This window comes from Tupaia chinensis, unplaced genomic scaffold (assembly GCF_000334495.1).
Source record: "Tupaia chinensis unplaced genomic scaffold, TupChi_1.0 Scaffold144262_1, whole genome shotgun sequence".
In the NCBI taxonomy this organism is placed as follows: Eukaryota; Metazoa; Chordata; class Mammalia; order Scandentia; family Tupaiidae; genus Tupaia; species Tupaia belangeri.
The window spans coordinates 3,307,102-3,330,417 of record NW_006204120.1 but is presented as its reverse complement, the minus strand read 5'-3'; the positions used below and the strand labels follow the sequence as shown (position 1 = coordinate 3,330,417).

The 23,316-nt window shown below is 44.5% G+C and overlaps 2 protein-coding genes and 2 non-coding genes across 17 annotated transcripts in view; 3 read left to right on the top strand and 1 right to left on the bottom strand.

Moving 5' to 3' along the window:
- LOC102468879 (C1GALT1-specific chaperone 1) overlaps nucleotides 1-15,676 on the bottom strand; it is a 78,805-nt gene extending 63,129 nt beyond the window's left edge. For 2 of the 14 annotated variants that reach the window (XR_003547522.1, XM_006166520.3), the window contains exons 1-5: nucleotides 14,249-14,385; nucleotides 14,075-14,143; nucleotides 9,134-9,157; nucleotides 8,954-9,011; nucleotides 7,907-8,077 (exon numbers count right to left, since the gene is read on the bottom strand). The gene's annotated coding sequence lies outside the window, so the exon portion shown is untranslated. Of the gene's footprint in view, nucleotides 1-3,654; nucleotides 3,769-7,906; nucleotides 8,078-8,953; nucleotides 9,012-9,133; nucleotides 9,158-11,213; nucleotides 11,336-14,074; nucleotides 14,144-14,248; nucleotides 14,386-15,003 lie in introns of those variants that run through there. The other 12 variants (XM_014583369.2, XM_006166509.3, XM_006166521.3 and 9 more) reach the window with 10 other exon arrangements.
- TPT1 (tumor protein, translationally-controlled 1) lies at nucleotides 14,731-18,411 on the top strand. The gene is given in 7 exon segments (XM_006166522.3): nucleotides 14,731-14,773; nucleotides 15,033-15,058; nucleotides 15,061-15,108; nucleotides 15,683-15,873; nucleotides 16,260-16,365; nucleotides 17,102-17,218; nucleotides 18,197-18,411. Coding segments are annotated over 7 exon segments (519 nt in total). The 5' UTR covers nucleotides 14,731-14,745; the 3' UTR covers nucleotides 18,200-18,411.
- Nucleotides 17,996-18,126, top strand: LOC114005684 (small nucleolar RNA SNORA31). The gene has a single exon (XR_003547525.1). It is a non-coding gene; the product is annotated as a small nucleolar RNA SNORA31 (small nucleolar RNA).
- A 733-nt stretch (nucleotides 18,412-19,144) lies between the features above and the next one.
- Nucleotides 19,145-19,280, top strand: LOC114005685 (small nucleolar RNA SNORA31). The gene has a single exon (XR_003547526.1). It is a non-coding gene; the product is annotated as a small nucleolar RNA SNORA31 (small nucleolar RNA).
- The last annotated feature ends 4,036 nt before the right edge of the window (nucleotides 19,281-23,316 follow it).

The following is a 23,316-nucleotide window of genomic DNA, read 5'->3' as shown; positions in this document are numbered from 1 at the left end:
ATCTGCATGACGATCAAAAATACAAGCAGCTAAGGGCAAACTGCTGAAAGCCACCCTACCAGTGGGTTTACACCTGAGCAGGAAAAGACACAGGGTGACAACAGGACCTGAGAATGGAAACACTCCAGAGTAACCAGCAAAGGTTCACTGGAGAGCAGTAAAACAGAAAGAGGTTTTACCAGCTCCAACACAAGGCGTCTGGAGTGGGTCAGAGATGCTGGAGCAGCCTAGCTCCAATGAACTTGGGAAATTGGGGGCTATAGAAAGAGGTGTCCAGATAAAACACAGGAAAGCAGAGCTGGGACATCCCAGACCAGAAGCTGCCCTCTATTTGAACTCTACACAGAAATAATGGAAGAGAAAGCTCTGGGATGTTAGCAAAACTGCCTGAGAACACCACCTCAGTCTGAAGGTTCAGGAAAATGAACTTTTACACAATGATGAACAATAATAAAGTACTGAGGTAAAAATCTAATGGATCGCAGGGCTGGCAGGTGGCATGGCAGTTAAAGGTGCTGGATTCCCACATGGCTGACCATGGTTTGAGTCCTGGACCTGGTGGCTTGTTTTCTCCCTTTCCCTTTTTCTGTCTCTCTCTGGTAAAATTTTAAAATAATAACAAATGTTATTAAAAAATAATTCTTTTTAAAAAATGGAACACTATCCATGCCCAAGATCCCGAGAGGAGGATGGAGAAGGGACTGCAGCGTGGCCATCCCCCCCCGCCCGGGGGGATGATTTTTCTCTTTCTGTTTCCCTCTCTTTCTGGCTAGTACACGCACCCTATAGCAAAAACCTCTCCAAAAAAATTTTTAAAAGTTTGTTTTTCTATGACCTTGTTTTTCTTAGTCTGGCAAATTTCTTTCAGACTCTGGGGCTAAAGAGCCAAAATTCACTGTGAATTTGTATGAGACCTTGTGGCAGCTCAACTGAAGCTCCCCAAATCCATAGTCTAATTGGTCCGATCCCTGTACATCAAGCCCGCGCCCTATAGGAAAAAAAACTCTCAAAAAAAAAAAAAAAGATCTATATTGCCTCTTGGGAATCATCAGTTAGCGTAATGCCTATGTTGCTGGACTCCCACGTAGTCGACCGCAGTTCGCATCCTGGACCTGGTGGCTTAAAACTCACGCCAGGCGCATGTGCATGTGTGCCCAAGATCCCGAGAGGAGAATGGAGGAGAAGGGATTGCGGCATGACCATCCCCCCTGGGGGGTGATTTCTTGCTTTCTGTCTCTATATCTCTCTCTGTCTGTCTGGCTAGCGCACGCACCCTATAGGGAAAACCTCTCCCCCCCAAAAAAAGAAAAAGAATCTATATAGCCTCTGAGTAGGATGCAATCCTTTAACAGTCAAGCAAAAGTTTCTAAACAACTGGAAACACAAACAGGTATTTTTAAATGCCCAGCCATAGCTGCACACAGGGAGCGCCACTGTCTGGACGGCTGAAAACTGCATGGGAGACCTGGGTTCGGTTCTCAGGCCAACCAGAACACACTGGGCACAGTTGCATGCACCTAAAATCCTAGCTAATTGAGAGTCGGCGGCAGCAGAATCACGACACGACAGGATCCTGTCAAGTATAACACACACTGTCTCTCTGTCCCATTCCGTCTCTCTTGTGAAGGAAAAATAAATAAATAAACAAAAGTGTTATATATCTGACCCAGGACCTCAAATGCCCTATCCCAAAACTGGCCCCTCATTCTAAATGTCTATCACTCCATGTTCATGTCAGTTAGCAGATTCATGGCCACCTGGGGTAGATTTGGCCCCAAGAATAAAAATATTTGTCTCCCCTCTTCCCACTGCCAGCAGAGGGCATGGTCACTGGCCCTGGTCCATGACCACAAGCCCAGGCTGCGCACCAGCTAACCCCCTTTGACCCCACACACGTTCTGATTCAAGCAAGGTAAGTAAATGGACACATCGCATTTCTTGAGGTATGGCACTAACTACTCTCTAACTCCAAAGGAAATCTCTAAGAAATCAAACATGCTCTGGGGGGCCACATGGTGGCGCAGTGGAAAAACATGATGCTCTGCAAGGCCGTCCCACTTGGGAAGGTTCCTCATTCATGTGGGGGGCTCTCCTTGAGTATTCCAGGGACATGTGTGTCCATGGTGTGGGGCTGACTGAAGGCTGGGGTGGATTATGGCATCGAGACTCTCTCCTCCCTTTCTACCCCTGTCGTAAAAGAAAATAATAAACTTAAAAAAAAAAAAAACCCTCTGTTGTGGGAACATTTTTTTCCTTAGGCCTCTTTTCCCCTTCTCATCATTTTGGGTAAATTGGGAAAACAAACTGGCTGTAACCCAGCGCCTTCTCCCTTCACCTCACTCCCCTGTTTAGTAGGGGGTATCGACACACCTGCCTCACTGAAGGTGAAGTATCATGAAGTACTAGGAACTGGAAAGATAACCTACACCAAGGGAAATAATAAGAAATAAACCATGTAAAACCATTGCTAAATTTACTATAGGGGTTGTGTTGAGACTAACTACATGAGGTGGACCCATGGGAGAGTTATCTCTTGGGTCTCAATATTGGACACTAAGAAAAGTTTTTCCTAGAAAAATTATTGGGACCAGCAGATGGTGTAATGTTTGTCACTGGACTCCCACATAGTCAACTGCGGTTTGAGTCCCAAACCTGGCAGCTTAAAACTCATGCTGGGCACGTGTGCATGCATCCCCAAAATCCCAGGATGGAGAAGGGACTATGGCATGGCCATCCCTTCTAAGAGGTGCTTTCTTACTTTCTGTCTGTCTCTCCAGTGAGTGCACGTGCCCTATAGCAAAAATCTCTCTTTAAAAAGTTATTTTAAACAATTTTCACTTAAAAATGGTGGCGACTTTTTAAAAAAGGTTTTTGTCATAGGGCTTGTGCACTCACCAGAGAGAGAGAGAGAGAAAGGGAAAATGAAAGTGAGTGAAAGGGAAAGTGAGAAATCACCCCTCAGGGAGGATGGCCATACTGCCATCCCTTTCTCCATTCTCCTCCTAGGAATTTTGGGCATATGCACACACACACATGCCCAGAGTGATTTTCAAGCTGCCAGGTCTAGGACTTGAACCATGGGTGACCATGTAAGAGCCCAGCACCTTAACCACTACGCCACCTGCTGGCCCCAGGTGAGGACTTTTATAATTAATATAAATTTGGAGCCCACCTCTAACAATGTGCAGGCCTTGATGATGCCCAGTTTGATAGCATACTTACCCTGGCTTTGTCTTGGTTTTATTTGCATTTTGCACAAATTGCCCCATTAATTCCTGAAGGAGGCTGTGCTATACAGAACTCTAAAAGCTGCTACCAATAATTTTTTAAGAGAAGTTGAGTGTAATGAAAAGAAAGCAATAGACTCTCTGGAGTCTGTTATCTCTAATCCCACCCCAGTGTGCTGACACTTTAAAGAGTGGAAAACAGAAGATAAGCTATCTTCCTCCTGCAGCTTGTCAGTCGGCATTCATCCATCCACCCCTACTTCACCACTCCCTAGGAAGTAGTTGTTGCCATTTTTAGCAAAATAATTTATTAGCCAGTTTTTCAGATCGAAATCAAGTCAGTTTTACCTGCATGTGGACACACAGCCCACGCTTATTAAGTGATCAGAAACCCAATCCCTCTCAGCCACATGAGTTAGATACGGACCTCCCTTAGCTCTTCTTGGGTATATACGCTGCGATTTTCTCCCGGGCATTTTCCTTATAAATGGTGTATATGTAATATAAAACCCACACTTTCTTCGCATTAGTTGTTTATCTTCTGAAAAGGAGAGTTTTAGAAATAAAACGTGAAATTAAATGTGAACACATTATTGGGATAAATACCTAAGCATTATACCCAGCACTATATTAAGTATAATGGCCACCCTCTTCCCCAGCCCAGCTGCCTCCCTGAGTTTGCCACTGTTACCGGTTTGATGCATTTCCTTCTAGACTCCTGGGGATGCTTTTGCAAATATGGATGTATATCTGCAGCAATATATTGGTTTTTAATCATGTGAGTCTGAGAATGAAGGCATGCTGTATATGATGTGCTGTTCTATAGCATGCTTTTTTGTTTTAAAGAATTATTCAATTTTGAGACCAGCAGATGGCATGGCAGTTACATCGCTGGACTTCCACATGGCCAACCACGGTTCAAGTCCCAGGTCCGGTGGCTTCAAAATCACACTGGGCATGTGTGCATGCCTGCCCAAGATCCAGGGAGGAGAATGAAGAAGGGATTGTAGCATGGCTATCCCCTTTTAGGAAGTGATTTCTCACTTTCCCGCTCACTGTCTCTATATCTCTTAGGTGGGTGCACATGCCCTAAGGCAGAGACCTCTTTAAAAAATTACTCAACTTTATCATTTTTTTAATTTGACATATGGTATATGCACTCACTAGAGACAGAGAGAAAGGGAGGGAAAGAAAATAAAAAAGTAAGCCTCCAGGTCTAGGAGTCAAACCACAGTTAGCCATGTGGTAGTCCAGCAACCATTATGCCACCTGCTGGCCCCCACTTTTCTTTCTTTTTCTTTTTTTTTTTTTTTTGGAGAGGTTTTTGCTATAGGTGTGTGCTCACCAGAAAGACAGAGAGAGACAGAGAGAGAAAAAGCAAGAAATCACCACCCCCCAGGGGGGATGGCCATGCCTCGATCCTTTCTCCTCCATTCTCCTCTCGGGATCTTGGGCACACATGCACACACGCCTGGCGTGAGTTTAAGCCACCAGGTCCGGGACTCAAACTGTGGACGACTACATGGGAGTCCAGCGACAAAGCCATTACACTAACTGCTGGTCCCACCCCCACTTTTTTTTTTTTTTTAATGCCAAAAAGCACATGTGAGTACGAGAAAGAGAGAGAGGAGAAAGAGCGCCTCTCATGGGGTCTGGTCATGCTGCAATCCTCCTTCCCCGTGAGATTCTGGGCAGGCATGTGCACCTACCCAGCATGTTTTTCAAGCCACCTGGGATCAGGATTTGAACTGTAGTCAGCCATGTGGGATCCAGTCCTCTCCATGCTGTACTTAACCACTGCACTGGAATATTATTACATCGCACTACGAGGCTGGCCCTATAACTTGTTTTGACTTAACAATATGTCTTAGAGATGCCAGCAGATGGTGTCGTGGCACTGGACTCCCACATGGCCCACTGTAGTTGGAGTCCCAGATCTGGTGACTTGAAACATGCCAGACACATGTGCCTGCATGCCTAAAATCCCAGGAGGAGCAGGCATTGCAGCGTGGTCATCCCTCCTAACAGGTGATTTCTCACTTTCCTTCTGTCTCTCTCCAGGAGAACACACACACGCTCTACGCAAAAACTTAAAAATAAAAATGTCCTAGAAAAATTTTTCTGCTCTAAGGAAAATGTTATTTTCTATATTATCTTATTCAAACAGCATCTTCTGGACACTAGTCCTTTCATCTTTATTTTTCAGTTAAGGGCACTTGAAAAAAGCCCAAGTTGCACATCATAAAAGAACTTGGAAAATCTGATTACACAACCATGACTACCTCATAAGGTTGCTGTGCTGAAATATGGTGTTACTATGAGTAACTATTAATAGCTTTGGTCTGAAGTTCATTTTTCTTCCCCTCCCCCCCCCTTTTTGAGAGGTTTTTGCTATAGGGGTGTGCACTCGTCAGAGAGACAGAGGGAGACAGAGAGATAGAAAGTGAGAAATCACCCCCCAGGGGGGATGGCCATGCCGCAATCCCGTCTCCTCCATTCTCCTCTTGGGATCTTGGGCACGCATGCACATGTGCCTGGCTTGAGTTTAAGCCACCAAGTCCGGGACCTGAACCACGTTCTACCACATGGGAGTCCAGTGACATAGCCATTACACCATCTGCTGATAACCCCCCTTTTTTTTCTAAACAATTATTTTAAATAACAGCATTTATTTATTTATTTAAATTTGACCAGAGAGGGACAGAGTCAGAGGGAGAGGAAAAATGAGAAAGCAAGGCTCCAGGTCCGGGACACGAACTGCGGCCAGCCATGTGGGAGTCTGGCACCCTTAACCACCACACCACTTGCCGGCCCTTGAAGTTCATTTTTCTAACAACTATTTACTGGCTGTTCCCAGGCCCTGAGGATATATCTGTGAGCCAAAAAGACAATCTCTACCTCCCTGGCATTCAACATTATCCTCAGGAGAGACAGACAATAAAATAAGTATAAGAAATAGCATGTTGGTTACTGATAAGTGCTTAAAGGAAAACTTAGGGAGAAAATAAAATGAATGGTTTCCAAGAAGAGTACTGATATTGCCCTTTTATTTTTATTATACTTACTTCTTCTACGAACAATAGACAGACAGATAGACAGGCAGAAACAGAAGGCAGCACCCCCCAAAAGGGTCTTGACACCACGATCCATCCCCAACCTCAGCCAGCCCAGATCACAGCAAACTCATATCCAACTCAGGGAGGTCTCCAGGGATGAACTCAGAACCTTTCCATGTGGGCCAGCCTTGCAGAAATGTTGTGAGGGACCAGCAGTTAGCGTAATGGCTATGTCGCTGGACTCCCACGTAGTCGACCGCGGTTCGGCTCCCGGCCCCAGTGGCTTAAACTCACACCGGGAGCGTGTGTGCGCGTGCCCAAGATCCCGAGAGGAGAATGGAGAAGAAGGGATTACAGCGTGGCCATCCCCCCTGGGGGGTGATTTCTCGCTTTCTGTCTCTCTGTCTCTCTCTGTCTGGTGAGCGCACGTGCCCTATAGCAAAAAAAAAAAAAAAAAATCCTCTCCAGAAATGTTGTGATTTTACTGCTACACCATCATCTGGCCTCAGGGGATTGCAATTTGTTTTTAATTTTCTGATTTTTTTTTTTTACATTGAATCACTGTACATTTCCATGGCATACAAAACGAATCTTTTTTTTAAAAAAAAAAAAAGTTATTTCTTTAATTTTATTATTACTATTTCTTAATTTGGCGAGAGACAGAGAGATAGAAAGAGACAGGGAAAGTGAGAAAGCAAGTACCATGTCCGGGACTCGAACCATATTTGGCCATGTGGGAGTTCAGCACTTAACTACCGTGCCACCTGCTGACTCCTAGAAATAAATCTTCCCAGCAAAAATATACTGCATATAAGTCCAGTCCATACACATCATCATCACAAATAATTTTTCCATTTTTGTGTCCATTAAATGTTTTATTTCCTTCCTCCACCCCTGATTCCTTCCCTCCTACCCCAAGGAAGGCAATTTTTAAAACAGATTTTTGCTATAGGGTGAGTACCCTTATTGGAGAGACAGAGAGAGAGAGAGAGAGAGAGAGAGGAAGTGAGAAATCACCCCCCTCCAGGAAGGATGGTCATGCCACAACCCCTTGTCCTCCATTTTGCTCTTGGGATTTTGGGTACACACAAACACACACACACACACACACACACACGTGTCTCAGGGTTAGTTTTGAGCCTCTGGGTTCAGGACTCGAACCACAGTGGATCATGTGGGAGTTCAGTGCCTTATCCACTATGCCACCTGCTTGCCCTGGGAATGCAGTTTTAAACCTAGTGATCATGGACGGCCTATGGAAAAGGAGACAGTTTGAGCCAAATCTCTGCTTTTTATTTCTTTTCTTTTTTTAGATGTAAGTTCTCCACAATTTACTTTATAAATTTTATACAAACCCAATTAAAATAGCAACAAGATGTTTTAAACTGAAAAAACTTTATAATCCACAAATGAAAGCAACAATACAGCACTTTCATATGCCACATGAGTACCTTTTTAGAGAGGAACTTGACACTAACGATTTCTTTTTTAATATTTAATCACTATACATATTTAGTGTCTCTTCAGTTAGTTAGCAGCTTCTTTTTCAGAGGGAGGGAAAGGAGTTAAGCAGGTGTTTCCGGCAATTGCTTTCTCCATTCAGCACTCCCACAATCGGCTCACCTTTCACTGCTGAGCACTTTCCTCCTCATAGGTCAGGATGATCTCACCTGTCAGAGCACACTGCACGCCAGACCCCGACTTGATGGTCTTCCCTTCCTGGCTTCTTTTATTAGTCACATGTGCTTGTTTGTGTTTTCTTCTTTAAATTTTCCTATAGGGCATGGGCGCTCACTGAGGAGAGAGAAAGAGAGAGTAAGAAAGCACTCCCTGAGGAGATGGTCATGTCATAATCCCTTTTCCATTCTCCTCTTGAGATTTTAGGCAGGCACACACAGGAACCTAGTGTGTTTTTCAAGTCTTTGCATCTGGGACTCGAACCACGTAGTAAGCCATATGGGATCCAGCTGCCTTAACAACCACACCACTGGTCAGCCCAGTCACATACACGTTTAAAAGGTGTATATGACTACTATTTGAAAAATCCTTTTTATTAGAATTATTCAAGACACAGATTCTCAGCTGTGGCTGCATATTGGCATTAGCCTGGGACCCACCCTCAGAAGTCATTCTGGTGATCTAGAATGTGGCCTAAGTATTGGGATTTTTTACTTAAAATTTTTAAAGGATTTTGCCATAGAGTGAATGCACTTGTTGGAGAAAGAGAGAGGGGAGAGAGGGAGAGACAGTGAGAGACGAAGTGAGAAATTCTGCCCCTCTCGGGGAGATGGATATCCTGCAATCCCTCCTCCTGGGATTTTGGGCATGCACGTACACACACACACACACACACACACACACACACACACGTGTGCTTCCCATGTGATTGTCAAGCCACATTTAGGATTCAAATCACGGTTGGCTACATGGAAGTCCAACGCCTTAACTACCATACCACCTGCTGGCCCGGTATCAGGATTTTTTAAAGTTCCCTAGGTGATTCTGCCTCTTTTTTTTTTTTTTCTTTAAAGAATTCATTTAATTTTATTTATTATTATTATTATTCAATTCAACCAGAGAAAGAGAGAGAGAGAGAAAGCCATTCAGTCTGGGTCTCAAACCACAGTTGGCCATGTGGGAGTCCAGCATCTTAACTACCACACAACTCACCTCTAGGTAAGTCCAATGTACAGCCAGACATGAGCACCTCTGTCTTACAGGCCACTGGCTAAGGTGATAATGTATTCAATTAGTGACCACAGGTTTACAGCTACTACGAATATCTCCCTCCCTCCCACCCCCAGTGTTAAAATTTTGTTGTATTTTGAACATATTAAGAAAAAACAATACCTTCGTGGTGTTGAAAGGTGGGGCCTTTAGGGAGAGTAGGAAAAAGGTCATGATTGAGTTCTGGTGGGTTTACAGGAAAGGGAATGAGACCAGAATGGACAGACTCGTGGACAGCCATTGTGCTCTGCTCTTGCCCTCATGCGATGCGTCAGGACTCTGTGAGAGACCCACCAAACACGGCCTAGAACTGGAACCTCATGAACTGCATAAACCTCTATTCTTTTTAAATGACTCAGACTCAGGTATTTTCTGTTAAAATAAAACAGACTAAAACACCAATTGGCCAACAGTCGGCCAGAAACCAGGACTGAGATATCCTATAATTAGTCAGTTGCTGCCACTAGAGTTAACTATTACAGAGTTATTAACTACAGAGGTAATTATTACTGGCGCATAACTTGTGCACTTTCCCAAAGTGCTAATAACATAATCTTTTTAAAAAATACGTGTTGTCCCTAAAAAGACACTGGAATACTGCACTGGCAATGACTAACGTGGGAAGGGCTTGGCTGAACTGTCAGCTCGCTCACAATTTTTTGGGCTAGCCCCGTACCGCTGTGCATAGTAAACCAGATTCCACATGGCCGACCCCATCGTCCATGTGTCCTAGTCTCAGTGACTTGAAAACGCAGCAGGTGCATGTACATACCTGCCCATAATCCTGACAGGATGAAGAAATGTAGGAAAAGAATTCTGGCATGACCAGACACCATAGGGAGGAATTCTCTCTCTCTCTCTCTGGCAAGCACACACCCCCTCTGGCAATTTGTTAAAAACAAAACAAATAAACTTCTAATAAAAATAGAAAGGAGGGCCAGCAGATGGCATGGTGGTTAAGGCATTAGATTCCATATGGCTGACCATAGTTTGAGTCCAAGACCTGGCGGCTTGAAAGTCACACCAGGTGCATGTATATACCTACCCAAAACCCAAAGAGAACAGAGAAGAAATAGTGATGTGGCCATCCTCCCTGGAGGTAATTTCTCTCTTTCTCTCTCTGTCTCTCTCTGTCTCTCTCTGCACACACCATATGGCAAAAATCTTTAAAAAAAAAAAGGAGGTAGAAGAAATCCAAACCTCATACATCTTTTTCCATTACAAAATTGTTGTAAAAGATCCCAACCAAGCAAACAGAAAAATAATGTAACTATATTTTCATGGAATCAAATGTATTCAATTTAGAGGAGTACCAATTACTTGGAAATGACATCCTTTTATTAATGAAATGGCAATGGAAGACCACAGCTGAACTACTTGTATAGTTTATGGGCTTTGTTAGTAAAACTAAAATTGACTAACTTATATCAGGACTCAGATTTCTTTCTTTTTTTTTCCCTGGAGATTTTTGCTATAGGCATGTGCACTTGCTAGAGAAACAGAGATGGAAAGCAAGAAATAAACCCCCAGGGGAGATGAACACACCAAAATCACTTCTACTCTTGAGATTTTGGGCATGCAGGCAAATGCCAGTGAGTTTTAAGCCACCCAGACCAGGACTCAAACCACAATCAACTATGTGGGAGTCCAGTAATGTAACCATTACACCACCTGCTGGTCCTTCAGGACTCAAATTTTTTTCTTTTTTTATTTTTTAAAGGGAGATTTTTGCTATTGGACAGGTGTGCTCATGGAACAGACAGAGAAAGAGAAAGTGAGAAACCACTCCGCAGGGCGGAATGGCCATACTGCAATCCCTTGGGAATCCAGTGACATAACCATTACATTATCTTCTGGTTCCTGTATTTCTTCTTAACCAAACCGCATTTTGAGTAACTTCACTTCCTTCTCCATGACAGCTAGTCAGCTAAGAAAGTCTCATCATAAATTAATGGTATTCTGGCTTGTGAATCAATCTCTTATGAGTTCAGTAAACATAAAGCAGTTTCTTTTACCTGACCTCTAGTGGGCAAAGTGATCACCTCCAAGCTGAGAAGCAGCTGCTATGTACTGTGGTTACAGCGGGGACTACCAGCTGCCTGTATTCTTAATAACAAAATCCTGGCATTTCTTTAGGGTGGCATTGAACCACAGACGCCAAGTTAGAGGACCAGTCTGCTGCCTTCCTTGCAATAATACACACCTCCAACTAACTGTTCCCAGAAGAGTTCCTTTTAAGGGAGAAACACAGCTGGAATGCATCCATTTGTTCCTCCCTTCTCCTCACAGCCTGCAAGATGAATGTGTTGTCTGGAGTTTCCTCATCTGTTGCACATCATATGGATGGTAGAGAAGGAAAAAAAGAGCCTGGGTCCCTGATGCCCATGGAGCCATCATATCAGTCTGGATGACATAGCCAAGTCTCACTCATTCATTCATTTATGCTATAGGGTGCGCATGCTCATCCAAGAGATGGAAAGAGGGAATGTGAGAAATTACACACACATGGGTACTAGCAGGTGGCGTGGTGGTTGGGGCACTGGATACTCCCATGAGGTTAATCGCAGTTTGAGTCCTGGACTTGGTGGCTTGCTTGTTCTCTCTCTCGTCAAATTAAAATGAATAAATAAAATTAAATAATTAAATAAATAATTCTTAAAAGAAAAAAAAAGATCTCATTAGGGCTGACCAGAATTCGAGCCCTGGTCGGAGGAAAAAAAAAAAGAGAAATTTTACACACACACACTCATGCATGCACACACGGTCCTGTGCTGCAATTTCTTCTCCGACCTCCTCTCAGGATTTTGGGTTTGCATGCGTAGGCGCCTTGTGTTATTCAAGCCACCTGCTCCTGGACTCTAACAAATGAAGAGTCCGCCCTGTAGGATCCAACGCCACCTGCTGGCCTCCTAGTGCATGACGTACTTACTAAATCCCAAATACCTCCAAAAACACAGTTGATAGTTTCAGAGGTTTTTGGGGTTTTTTTGAGAGGTTTTCGCTATAGGGCATGTGTGCTCGCCAGACAGAGAGAGACAAAGTGAGAAATCACCCCCCAGGGGGGATGGCCACGCTGCAATCCCTTCTCTGCCATTCTCCTCTCGGGATCTTGGGCACGCACGCACATGCACTCAGTGTGAGTTTAAGCCACCGGGTCCCGGACACGAACCGCGGTCGACTACGTGGGAGTCCAGCGACATAGCCCTTATGCTAACTGCTGGTTCCCGATAGTTTCAGAGTTTTGAAAAGTAGTGAAATTTGGGGGGAATTATGGGTTTAAATTCAATCAGGATTTACTGATTACCTATTTAGGACGCTAGGCATTCTCTTGTTCCATTGTTTAACTAACAAAAACTCCATTTTATACTTAGGCTTAGGGAGGTTGACTCTCCCAAAGTCATAGGACTAAGAACAGATAAAGTCAAAATTCCAACCAGGAATTTTGGAATGCCTTGACTCTAACTTCAGTACTCCTTTCACCATGGTTATAATTTCATTATTTTATTTAACTTTATTATTTTAGTATTTCCAGAGAGAGAGAAAGCCTCTAGGTCTAGGACTTGAACTATGGTTGGCCATGTGGGAGTCCAACACTTTTTTTTTTTTTTGTAGAGGTTTTTGGTATAAGGCGGGTGTGCTCACCAGAAAGACACGGAGAGACAGAAGATGAGAAATTACCCCCCAGGGGGATGGCCACGCCCCAATCCCTTCTCCTCCATTTTCCTCTGGGGATCTTGGATGCGCACGTGCACACACACACACACACACACACACGCACACACGTGCCCAGCATGAGGTTAAGCCACCGGGTCCAGGACTTGAACCGCAGTTGACTACATGAGAGTCCAGCGACATAGCCATTATGTCAACTGCTGGTCCTGAGAGGCCAGCACTCTTAACCACCACCCCACCTGCTGGACCCAACTATGGTTGTTTTTAAGAAACTTAAAAAAGATTTTAACTGGACAGGAGTTGAGAGAGTAATTTTGAAGTCACTTAGTGAATGGGAATATTTCTAATTTGATAATAATGTTAAAGCTGAGGAAAATACACAAAGTGCTTGGGATATCTGTTCACACAAGAACAGTGTGTGACAATAATCTCTTATGTCCCTAAAATAAAGAGGTTTGAGAGATCCTTCACTTGACCACCTGTCAGATGATGTCCACTAGTTTTCATATCCCTTCTGTCAGGTTTTTAGCTTCCTCCCACTTTTCCAGTGTCCTCTGGTGCATCCATGGCAGTGCCAAACCCATTTTCCCCAGAAGGTTCCATTTTTTGGCTTTCTTTTGAAGTCTCCATCATCCCAATCACCATCTGTGCCCTGCTCTCATAAGTGTCACTCTCTTACTCTGAATGTTTTATTACTGCATTTATGAAAAGCTGTTCATGTACTATATTTTGTTAACTTTTTAAAATTTTAACTATTATCATTTTAATATTTCCAGAGAGAGAGAGAAAGGGAAAGTGAAAAAGCAAGCCTTAAGTCCGGACTGGAGCCATGGTCGGCCACGTGAGAGTCCAGCGCACTTAACCATCACGCCACCTGCTGTCCCTGTTCATGTATTATAACCGCCTGATGTTTCTACTACAAACACTTCTACAAGGGTAGGACTGGATGTAACTTGTTTAAAATTGGGACCTTGTGGACTGAAACAATCTCTGATTTTACCCTAGCATAATTTTTCTTCCCTTAAACCACAAAAGTGATTAAAATGAAAAATAATTTAAATACATCAAGTAATGGGTCTAACATCCTACAAATAACACTCGGGCAGGCAGGAAGCTCCTTGTATTTCTTTTAGCCTTCTAGCACCATGGACAAAATTCCAACTTCATCTTAAAGTGACAACATACTCTTTTGAAACAAAAGACACAATTCATGACCAAGTACAACACAGGAATGGGAAGAGCTCTTCAGCTATACAGCACAGAACCACCACAAGCTTTCAACAACAGGGCCAAACTTGTTCAAACTCCTGTGATTCCCCACCCACAGACCCTGCACCCACCACGATAATCCCAGGCCGGTTGGGAAGACCAGGGCCCACTACTCGGGCTCACCTCTGCCCCTATAAGGGAATCTGAATATTCTAGCCAGGGAAGCCCTGCTACAAATGCTGGAAAAGTTCTCTGTAGACACCGGAAATCAAAGAAGTTAAAGCAGAGTCCATTCTTTTGGCCCCATCCTCCTGAACAGCCCCACAGTCGCCCCCAGGCCTCAAAGGCACGACCCACCGTAAACGCTAAGTCTCCTACATCTGTGGACATTGGTGCTCCTAAAGGGGTGGGAACTTGCGCTGAGCCACCGCAGGGCTGAAGCTTGGACAGATCTCATCTACGCCCCACCCAGGCCCGGCACCTTCCGCGGAGGCCGCGCGCGTTCCCTACTCTCCCCCACCCAGGGCTCAGGAGCGCCCTCCACCCGTTTTCCCGCCCCTCCTCTGCGCGCCCCTCCCCGCCAATTCCCCAGCGCGCCCCCGGAACGCGGCATTGTGTCTTTGCGCCAAGTTCCCGGATGTTCCCCCGCCCAAGCCCGCGCTGTAACCCCGCCCCCGCGCGACTCTGCGTGCCACGTCACCGCTTGCGGCGCTTCCGGAGGCGCAGAGGGCGATGACGTAGAGGGACGTGCCCTCTATATGAGGTTGGGGAGCGGCTGAGTCGGCCTTTTCCGCCCGCTCCCCTCCGGGCTCCTACTCAGCAAGCGCTGCCGTCGTCTCCCTCCAGCAGCCACCATGATTATCTACCGGGACCTCATCAGCCGTGAGTCCTCGCTGCACTGCCCCTGCTGCGGCACACAGGGCGCGGGGGAGGGGGGGCCTGCCGCGGTCGTGGACTTAGGGGACGCCCGCAGCCGAATCTGGGGCGAGGAGGGGTCGGTGTCCGGGGCACGCGCCTGTGTTCCGAGCGCCCGGGGTGGGCCGGGGGTCGCGTGCGGCGCGCCCGCGTGGGGTATGGCGGGGCGGGGCCCGGGCCTCCAGGGTCGGGCTCACCGTGATGGCTGGTCTCTGTCTCCGAGCAGACGATGAGATGTTCTCCGACATTTACACAGGACCCGGGAGGTCGCGGACGGGCTGTGCCTGGAGGTGGAGGGGAAGGTGAGTCGTCCGGCCGCCGCGCGGGGGAGGCAAGGCCGGGCAGGCTCGGGTTTCCGCCGCTCCCCCGCCCGAGGTTGTGCAATCCTCCCCGCCGCCTCCTGGCGGAGGAGACTCTCTTTCCGGGCTCGGTTTTTTCTAGAAAAGTGGAGGCGGAGCTGAGCCTGGAAATAGGTTCGCCGCCCATCCTCCTTCCAGACCGTCTGAGACAGGTTTTCTCGGTTTTGGAAGACCCCTGCCCTTGGGCGTTTGTCCTGTCTAGTACAACAACCCAGGGCAACCTGAGAGCACACAATAGAAAAGAAAGCAACTTCCACTGAGTGGATAACGACCCCCCCTTTTTTTTTCTCGGTCAGTAAGTAGTTCTTGTTGAGTTAACGCTGTTTCAGGAACGCAGCTGGTCATAAATTTTACGGACAAGTATGCTTTCGTAGTTTTGAGTAAGAGCATGAATGTTTGTGAGAGGATGTTGGACGATAGCTAATATATAGGGTGTCTGTTGAATGATAGCTAATATATAGGGTGTCTTGGATGTGACTTGGGTTTTTTGCAACTATATTGTTGTTTCTTAATGCAGATGGTCAGTAGGACAGAGGGTAACATTGATGACTCGCTCATTGGTGGAAATGCCTCCGCTGAAGGCCCTGAGGGCGAAGGTACCGAAAGCACAGTAGTCACTGGTGTTGACATTGTCATGAACCATCACTTGCAGGAAACCAGCTTCACAAAAGAAGCCTACAAGAAGTACATCAAAGATTACATGAAATCGTAAGTGAGCTGACAGGGAGGGAACAGATGTTTAGAATCTTAAAGGATTTAGAGATTGGCTAGCTTTTGAAGTTCTTTAGCAGTAGACATAATTGTGAAAAGCGTTCTTTATGTGTTGACAAGCAGCAGTGGTTGCTTTTCTGTAAACTAATGTGAGTAACAGTATTAATAGTTAACATACAATCATTTTATTTTAGAATCGTAATTCTTAAAAGCCCCCATCTGTTAAGTAGTAATTTGATAATGGTGTCATGTTACGTTATTCATTAACAACTAGTCACCCTTTTCAGTGTTGTGGAATTTATTTTTTGTTGTAGTTTTGAATTTTTTTCTTAATTGGGAAAATTGTGTTCAACATCTAATCATTAATAAAATACTGTTTTTAGAATCAAAGGCAAACTTGAAGAACAGAGACCAGAAAGAGTAAAACCATTTATGACAGGGGCTGCAGAACAAATCAAGCATATTCTTGCTAATTTCAAAAACTACCAGGTAAGTACTGTAAATACTCTGATCAAAAGATTGTACAATTTTACTGCAAGGGCAAAATGAGTTACTTTATTATTCTTCATATAATTAAATTGTGGCCACCGATACCCTGTTTCTGATTGGAAAATCTCATTCCTACTTCCCAAATGACATTTCTCAGTTCTTTTAAATTGCTCCTTAATTTTCTAGGTATTTTGCCAATTTTCTCTTGATCTCAGTGTGTCTCATTGTCTCTGCTCTTTCTGCTACAGTTGAGCCTCTTAGTCTTGTTACTGGACAAACTTAAGTGACTTCCCCCTTAACTTCTAAGGTTTCAAACTCTCATGCATGCACACACACATCACACCTAGCTTTTTCACACATCTCTTTGCCACAGGGTACTTTCCCATATGCTTTCTATCTTAGTGTTGTCAGCCCTGTCAGCTGTTAATGTCAAAGCCTCGTGCTTGCTATATAAGCAGGCTTTTTGCGGGGTTTGTAATTGAATAGGGGGTTGAGAGTAAGTTCCAGAAAGCCTGAAATGTTCCTGAATTGCTGTGTTCTCTTATTTGGTCATTGCTGGTGCTTTAATCATCATGTGAACGAACATGTTTGTAATTAGTGAGCACTTAGGCCCTGTAGCTTTTTAGTTGCTGAAATTGTTGGGTTTTGTACTATTCTGAATCATCCTTTATTGTAGCTCATTTGGTGACACATTTATATATAATGGCCTAATTCTGGGTATTGCTTGCTTTCCAAGTTCTTTATTGGTGAAAACATGAATCCAGATGGCATGGTTGCTCTACTGGACTACCGTGAGGATGGTGTGACCCCATATATGATTTTCTTTAAGGATGGTTTAGAAATGGGAAAATGTGTAAGTATGAGTAAGAGGGTTGAAATAGTGTAAACATGGAAGTGTGTGTGTGTGTGTAAAGGTTTTTAATTTGACGAGAGACAGGGAAATTGAGAAAGCAAGGTGCCAGGTCCAGGACTCGAACTATAGTCGGCCATGTGGGAGTCCAGCGCCTACACTATCTGCTGGGCCCCACAGCAGTCTTTTTATAAAACACAGTCTAGATTTGTTTTTCATTGGCACTCCAAAAGACCATTGTATTTCACATGTGAAAAGCTTATAGTATTAAAAAGGTTTAGCATCTTAAGTAAAGTTTGTTTTTAGGGCATGTGTACTCACAGGGGTGGGGTGGGGGGGATGGAGGCAATCTCCCAGGGTGAATGGCCACACCACAATCTTTTCTTCATTCTCTCTGGATTTTGGGCTTGCACATACACATGCCCAGCATGATTTTCAAGCCACTGGGTCCAGGACTCCAGTAACATAGAACTGTGAAGTTGGCCATGTGGGATCCACCTGCCTTTGTAAGTTAACTTAGCAAATCTCTTTCTGTTGGAGAAAATGACTGGAAGCAGGACAAGGCATCCACTTCACGTTTTCAGAAGATCCCATGTAAATTAATAACTGGAAACTTAAACTATACTGGGTACAAATCAGATGTCACAGTGGGCAAAAATTACAACAGTGTAGAAGGGTACCTTGTCAAGATTGTGTTATTGTGGAAAGAATACAGGACGAGTGGGACTTGCCTCAGACATTTCCTAGAAAATGTGCTACTTCCGATTTCATAATGGTGTTCTGCATCCACTGATAGACCTTGAACAATTTGCTGTTGTTCTTACGGTTTGCACTAGGATGCAAGAGGAAAAATATCCCCGCGCTTTCTGTCTGTCTTTGTGGCGGTCCAGATTGAATTGGGGAATACATCTGTGACCTAGAAATGTGAACTGCTCTCCTTGGAGAAGTGTTGATATAATCTATCTTTTTTTTTTTTTACAGTAACAAATTTGGCAATTACTTTGGATCTATCACCTGTCATCATAACTGACTGCTGCTTGTCATCCACAAAACACCAGGACTAAAGACAAATGGGACTGATGTCATCTTGAGCTCTTCATTTATTTTGACTGTGATTTATTTGGAGTGGAGGCATTGTTTTTAAGGAAAAAAACATGTCATGTAGGTTGTCTAAAAATAAAATGCATTTAAACTCATTTGAGAGAATGCCTGTTAGTTTAATACATTTAAACTAAACCCATCATGTAGTGTTCCTGAAGAAGCTAGAGCCTGGTTATAAACCACAACTAAAAAGCATACGACTGTCTTCAAATAACTTCTGCAATGAAATCTACTGGGACTGGAATGTAAAATAAACAAGACTCAAAAGTTTTAATTCTGAGTTGCAGTAAAGGGAAAGACCATGTTTATAGCCGTGCCAACATTTGAAGAGCCTTTTCATCACCTGCAGTGGACGTAGTTAACTGTGGAAGAGATGACCAAAAGAATAAAGAGACTAAATCAGTTGGAAGTAAAGTATTGTCTGAACTTATTTAAGGTGAATCAAGTAGGGCCAACTCTCCTGGAATGGATGTCAAATTCCCTGGTAACTAGAACAGGAGTTGGCAAATACGCCACCTGTTTTGCATAACTCTTAGGTGGTGGTTGCATTTTTAAAATGGGAATATCACAAGGAAACTTTGGTGAAACTTAATTTGTGTCCAGTTTTATTGGAACACTGATAGATGCTCAATTTATGAGTTAACTGTCCCACTGCAAGAACAGTTGAGTGACAGTAGGGTGTGTAAGTCTTAAAATAGCCATGTGGTGCTTTAGGAAGTTTGTCAGACTCTAAAATGAAAGTAGATGAAATGTGGGCAAGCTCATAGACAGCATACTTGTATTACTGTTCATACTGTGTCTGGCAAGGGTATTCAAATGAGACTGAGAACGCATCTATTTGACAGACCTTGGGGCAGTTGCTGTCTGCTGCTAAGGTTTCTACTACAGATGCAAGAAAAAAGTGTCTTCGTGCTTTCTGTCTGTCTGAATTGTGGCAGCCAAGATTGAATAGAGGAATACAGAGGAATAAACATGGAGGGAATTTCTTCGAAATAATGTAAACTTTACTCCATAAAGAAAACCTAAACTTTGTAGTGTCCCAAACCTGAGGCAGATATTACTGTCCCCTACTAACAGGTAAAAGCAGAGCCAAATACCAAAAACAGTCAAACATTTTTAAGCATGCTAATTTCTGACATTAAAATGAAAGGGACCAAGGGAACCAGCAGTTAGCGTAATGGCTATGTCGCTGGACTCCCACATAGTCGATCGTGGTTCGCGTCCTGGACCCGGTGGCTTAAAACTCAAACGGGCACGTGTGCGTGCATGCCCAAGATCCCGAGAGGAGAATGGAGGAGAAGGGATTGTGGCGTATCCATCCCCCCTGGGGAGTGATTTCTCGCTTTCCGTCTCTATGTCTCTGTCTCTGGCGAGCGCACGCGCCCTATAGCAAAAATCTCTACAAAAAGCAAAAAATGAAAGGGACCAACAGGTGGCATGGTTAAGGCGCTAGGCTTGGCACCTAGCCAACCCCAATTTAAGGCCCCTACCTGGTGGCATAAAAACTCATTCTGGGGCCCATGTATATGCATGCACAAAATAAAGAGGAAGATGAAGGGATTGTGGTATAGCCAGCCCCTTCTGGGGGCCAAGCAAGCATGCATACCCTAAAGAAAATTAAAAGTCCCGTCTAATCTAGAAGGCCACTGTTGTCTCTGAAACGTACTAAGGGGAAGGGAATTTGCAGGTAGGGGTTGGTGCTGTGAAAGATCAGAATGCCCAGATGAGGGCCCTGTAACACTGAAGCAGAAATCTAGTGAGCTCAAAAGGGAAGGAACAGATGAGAATAGCAACACAGGCTTGTAGGGAAGGTAAACCTGTCCCGTGCCATGCCCCTCCCTCAAATTGTTTTAAAATTTTAAATCTGAAAAAACCCCTGTTGGCCTAGTTGTCTCCACAGTGTTTATAACCACGCCCTACCGCCAGATCCAATCAAGGCTCACAGGTTGCACTTCATTGTCTACAATCCAGAAGTGACCAGCCCAGCCATTTCCTTGGAGAGCCCAGCGGCTGTCTTTCACTGCCTTCTTGGATATTTTTTTCTGGTATTTCCTAATTAAGATACGGGCCCAGGGCTGGCAAGTGGCATGGTGGTTAAAGGCACTGGACTCCCACATGGCCGACCATGGTTCAAGTCTCGGACCTGGTGGCTTGCTTGCTCACTTCCTCTGTCTCTCTCGGATCAAAAAATTAAAAAAAAAGACATGGGCCCAAATAACAGGTGACATGTACCTTATATACATCAAAAGGCACATAGGATTCTGTCTTGATGTAAAGTTAGACATGGACATGTTTCTAATGGCTTACCCTGAGCTTTGTGGAATGAAAGACAATTGAGTAAAAAAGGGTAATTATAATTTCTGGCTAACATTCATGGTTCAAGTCTCGTATTGTCATTTTGTACAGTATTGTCATTTTGTAATTTGCCAGAGGGTCCAAGGGCTCACCAGAAGGCACTTCGTATTGGGGCACAGTAATGCCACAAGGTCGTCTCAATTTCTCTGTCCTGTGAGGATTTAGGGCACACAAACACCTGGGGCCAGATTAAAACCACAGTCAGCTCTGTGGGGTCCTGCTCCCTAAGCCACTAGACTACAGGGCTGGCCCATTATGTTTTGGTTTTTTTTTTAAGAGATTTTTGCTATAGGGCAAATGTGCTCACCAGAGGAGAGAAAGCAAAAACTCATCCCCCTCCCAGGGGAGTGGCCATGCCACAATCCATTCTCAGGATATTGGGCACACACGCACATGCTTGCACTCATACCCAGCATGAGTTTAAGCTGCTGGGCCCAGGACTCCAACCCAGTCGACTATGTGGGAGTCTAGTGACATAACCGTCTGCTGGTTCCCCAGTGGTCTCTAAAAGCACGCATGCATGTGGTAATCGAAGATAATACACATTTCGACATTGAACTCCAGTGTGTTGACATTGGATAATAGTTCTACTTAGAAAAGTGTACATTTTTTTTTTTTGAAGAGATTTTCACTATAGGGTGCGTGTGCTCGCCAGAGAGACAGAGACAAAGCGAGAAATCACCCCCCAGAGGGGATGGCCATGCCACAATCCCTTCTCTATTTTTTTTCGTGGGCATGCATGCACGCGCGCCCAGCGTGAGTTTTAGCCCCAACTGGGTCCGGGACGCAAACCGGTCGACTGTGGGAGTCCAGCGACATAGCCATTACACTAACTGCTGGTTCCCTAGAAAAGTGTACATTAAGGTGTTGGATATTTTTTACTTTGATGTTGTACCCTACCTCGCAGCCTTTCTCCCTATTCACATCCATTCTTGTGTACATTAAAAAAACTCAAACAGCTCCACCTCTTCAGGATTTATGGTATTGTTCAGGAAGGCTTTTGTAGTGTGGCATTTGGATACAAACTTCAAGGTGTGGAAGTAGGCCATGTGGACTGGTGCCAAACCAGTGTAGGCCAAGAGAACAATCAAGTTCGTGTCACATGGTCGGAACAGGTGGCCACGTTGCTGATCCAATAGGGCAAAATTGTATTAAAGTATGAGAGCACATCGTGCAGGAAAAACGGGAGAGGATCAGTTTGGCTGCTGGGTAGCAATTAGAAAGTGATTGGAGAGGGACCAGCAGTTAGCGTAATGGCTATGTTGCTGGACTCCCATGTAGTTGACTGCAGTTCGAGTCCTGGACCCAGTAGCTTAAAACTCACACAGGGCGCATGTGCGTGTGTGCTCAAGATCCTGAGAGGAGAATGGAGGAGAAGGGATTGTGGCGTGGCCATCCCCCCTGAGGGGATGATTTCTCGCTTTTTGTCTATCTGTCTGGCCAGCACATGTGCCCTATAGCAAAAAAAAAAAAAAAAAAAACAACTCCCCAAAAGAAAGCGATTGGAGACCAGTCCCATTGTGCAGTGGATAAGGGGGGTGGGTCCCACATTCTCTACTGTGGTTTGAATCCTGACTCTAATGGCTTGAAAAATGCACCTAAAGCCCCAACAGGGTGGAGAAATGGAGATTGTGGTATGACCATATCCCATCAAAAGGTGCTTTCTCCCTTGAGCACATGCACCCTCTGGCAATTAGTGGATTTGGTACTTTTTTAATTAAAAGAGGATGTGTGCATGAACACAAGGGAGCACATACCTAAGTGGGGCCTAGCACAGCACAAACCTTCCCCATATCCATTCCATCAGGATCTTGGTTATGCGCATTACTCCCTGTGTGACGTGTCTGGACCAGGTTTCAAACTTTGGCAAGCTATGTGGGATCTAGCATTCTCTGCAAAGAACTCAGCCACTGGATTGTGGGACCAGCTTGATAATGCAATGTTTGTAGGCAAGAGATGATAATGGTTTATTTAGTCTAGGGTGAGAGTAGTGGAGGTGGCTGGAAATGAAGGTAGAGACGAGAATATGGTGATTGGTTAGGTGAAAAATGATAGGACGGATTTAAGGCAATGCCAAATAGTTTGGCTTGAGCATCTGAAAAGGAATTAACATTGAAATGGGAAGACTATGGAGGATGGAAAACCTATGGTTTATGGTGAGCTAAATTTGAGATACTTATTCTTTAAATAAATTGGGTAGGCAGTTGGGTTTTGAGTCCGGAGGACAGTGCACAAATCTAAGTAGAAGATAAGAGTGGGGAGATTTCAATACATAATATTTGAAGCCTTAATACTGGATGAGATCATTTAGGGTAGGGTGGGTCCTTTTCCAGAGATTGGCTGGCACAATAAGGAACCAACAAAGGTGATTAAGAAGAAGCTGCCCCTGAGGTGAGAGAACCAAATGATGACCTCCCAGAGGTCAGGTGAAGAAAGTGATTTATGCAGAAGGGAACAGTCAACAGGGTTACTTATCACAAACTGGTCATGCAAGATGACAGGGAGTGGTGAACTTGACAACTGTTGAATTTCAAAGAAAGCCTAATTAAGATGGGTTAGAACATGCATAGGCAGCCGTGAAATACAACACAGAGACATTTAAAATTGCACTCGCATCTTCTTGAGCAGTAAGTGTATGCATGACT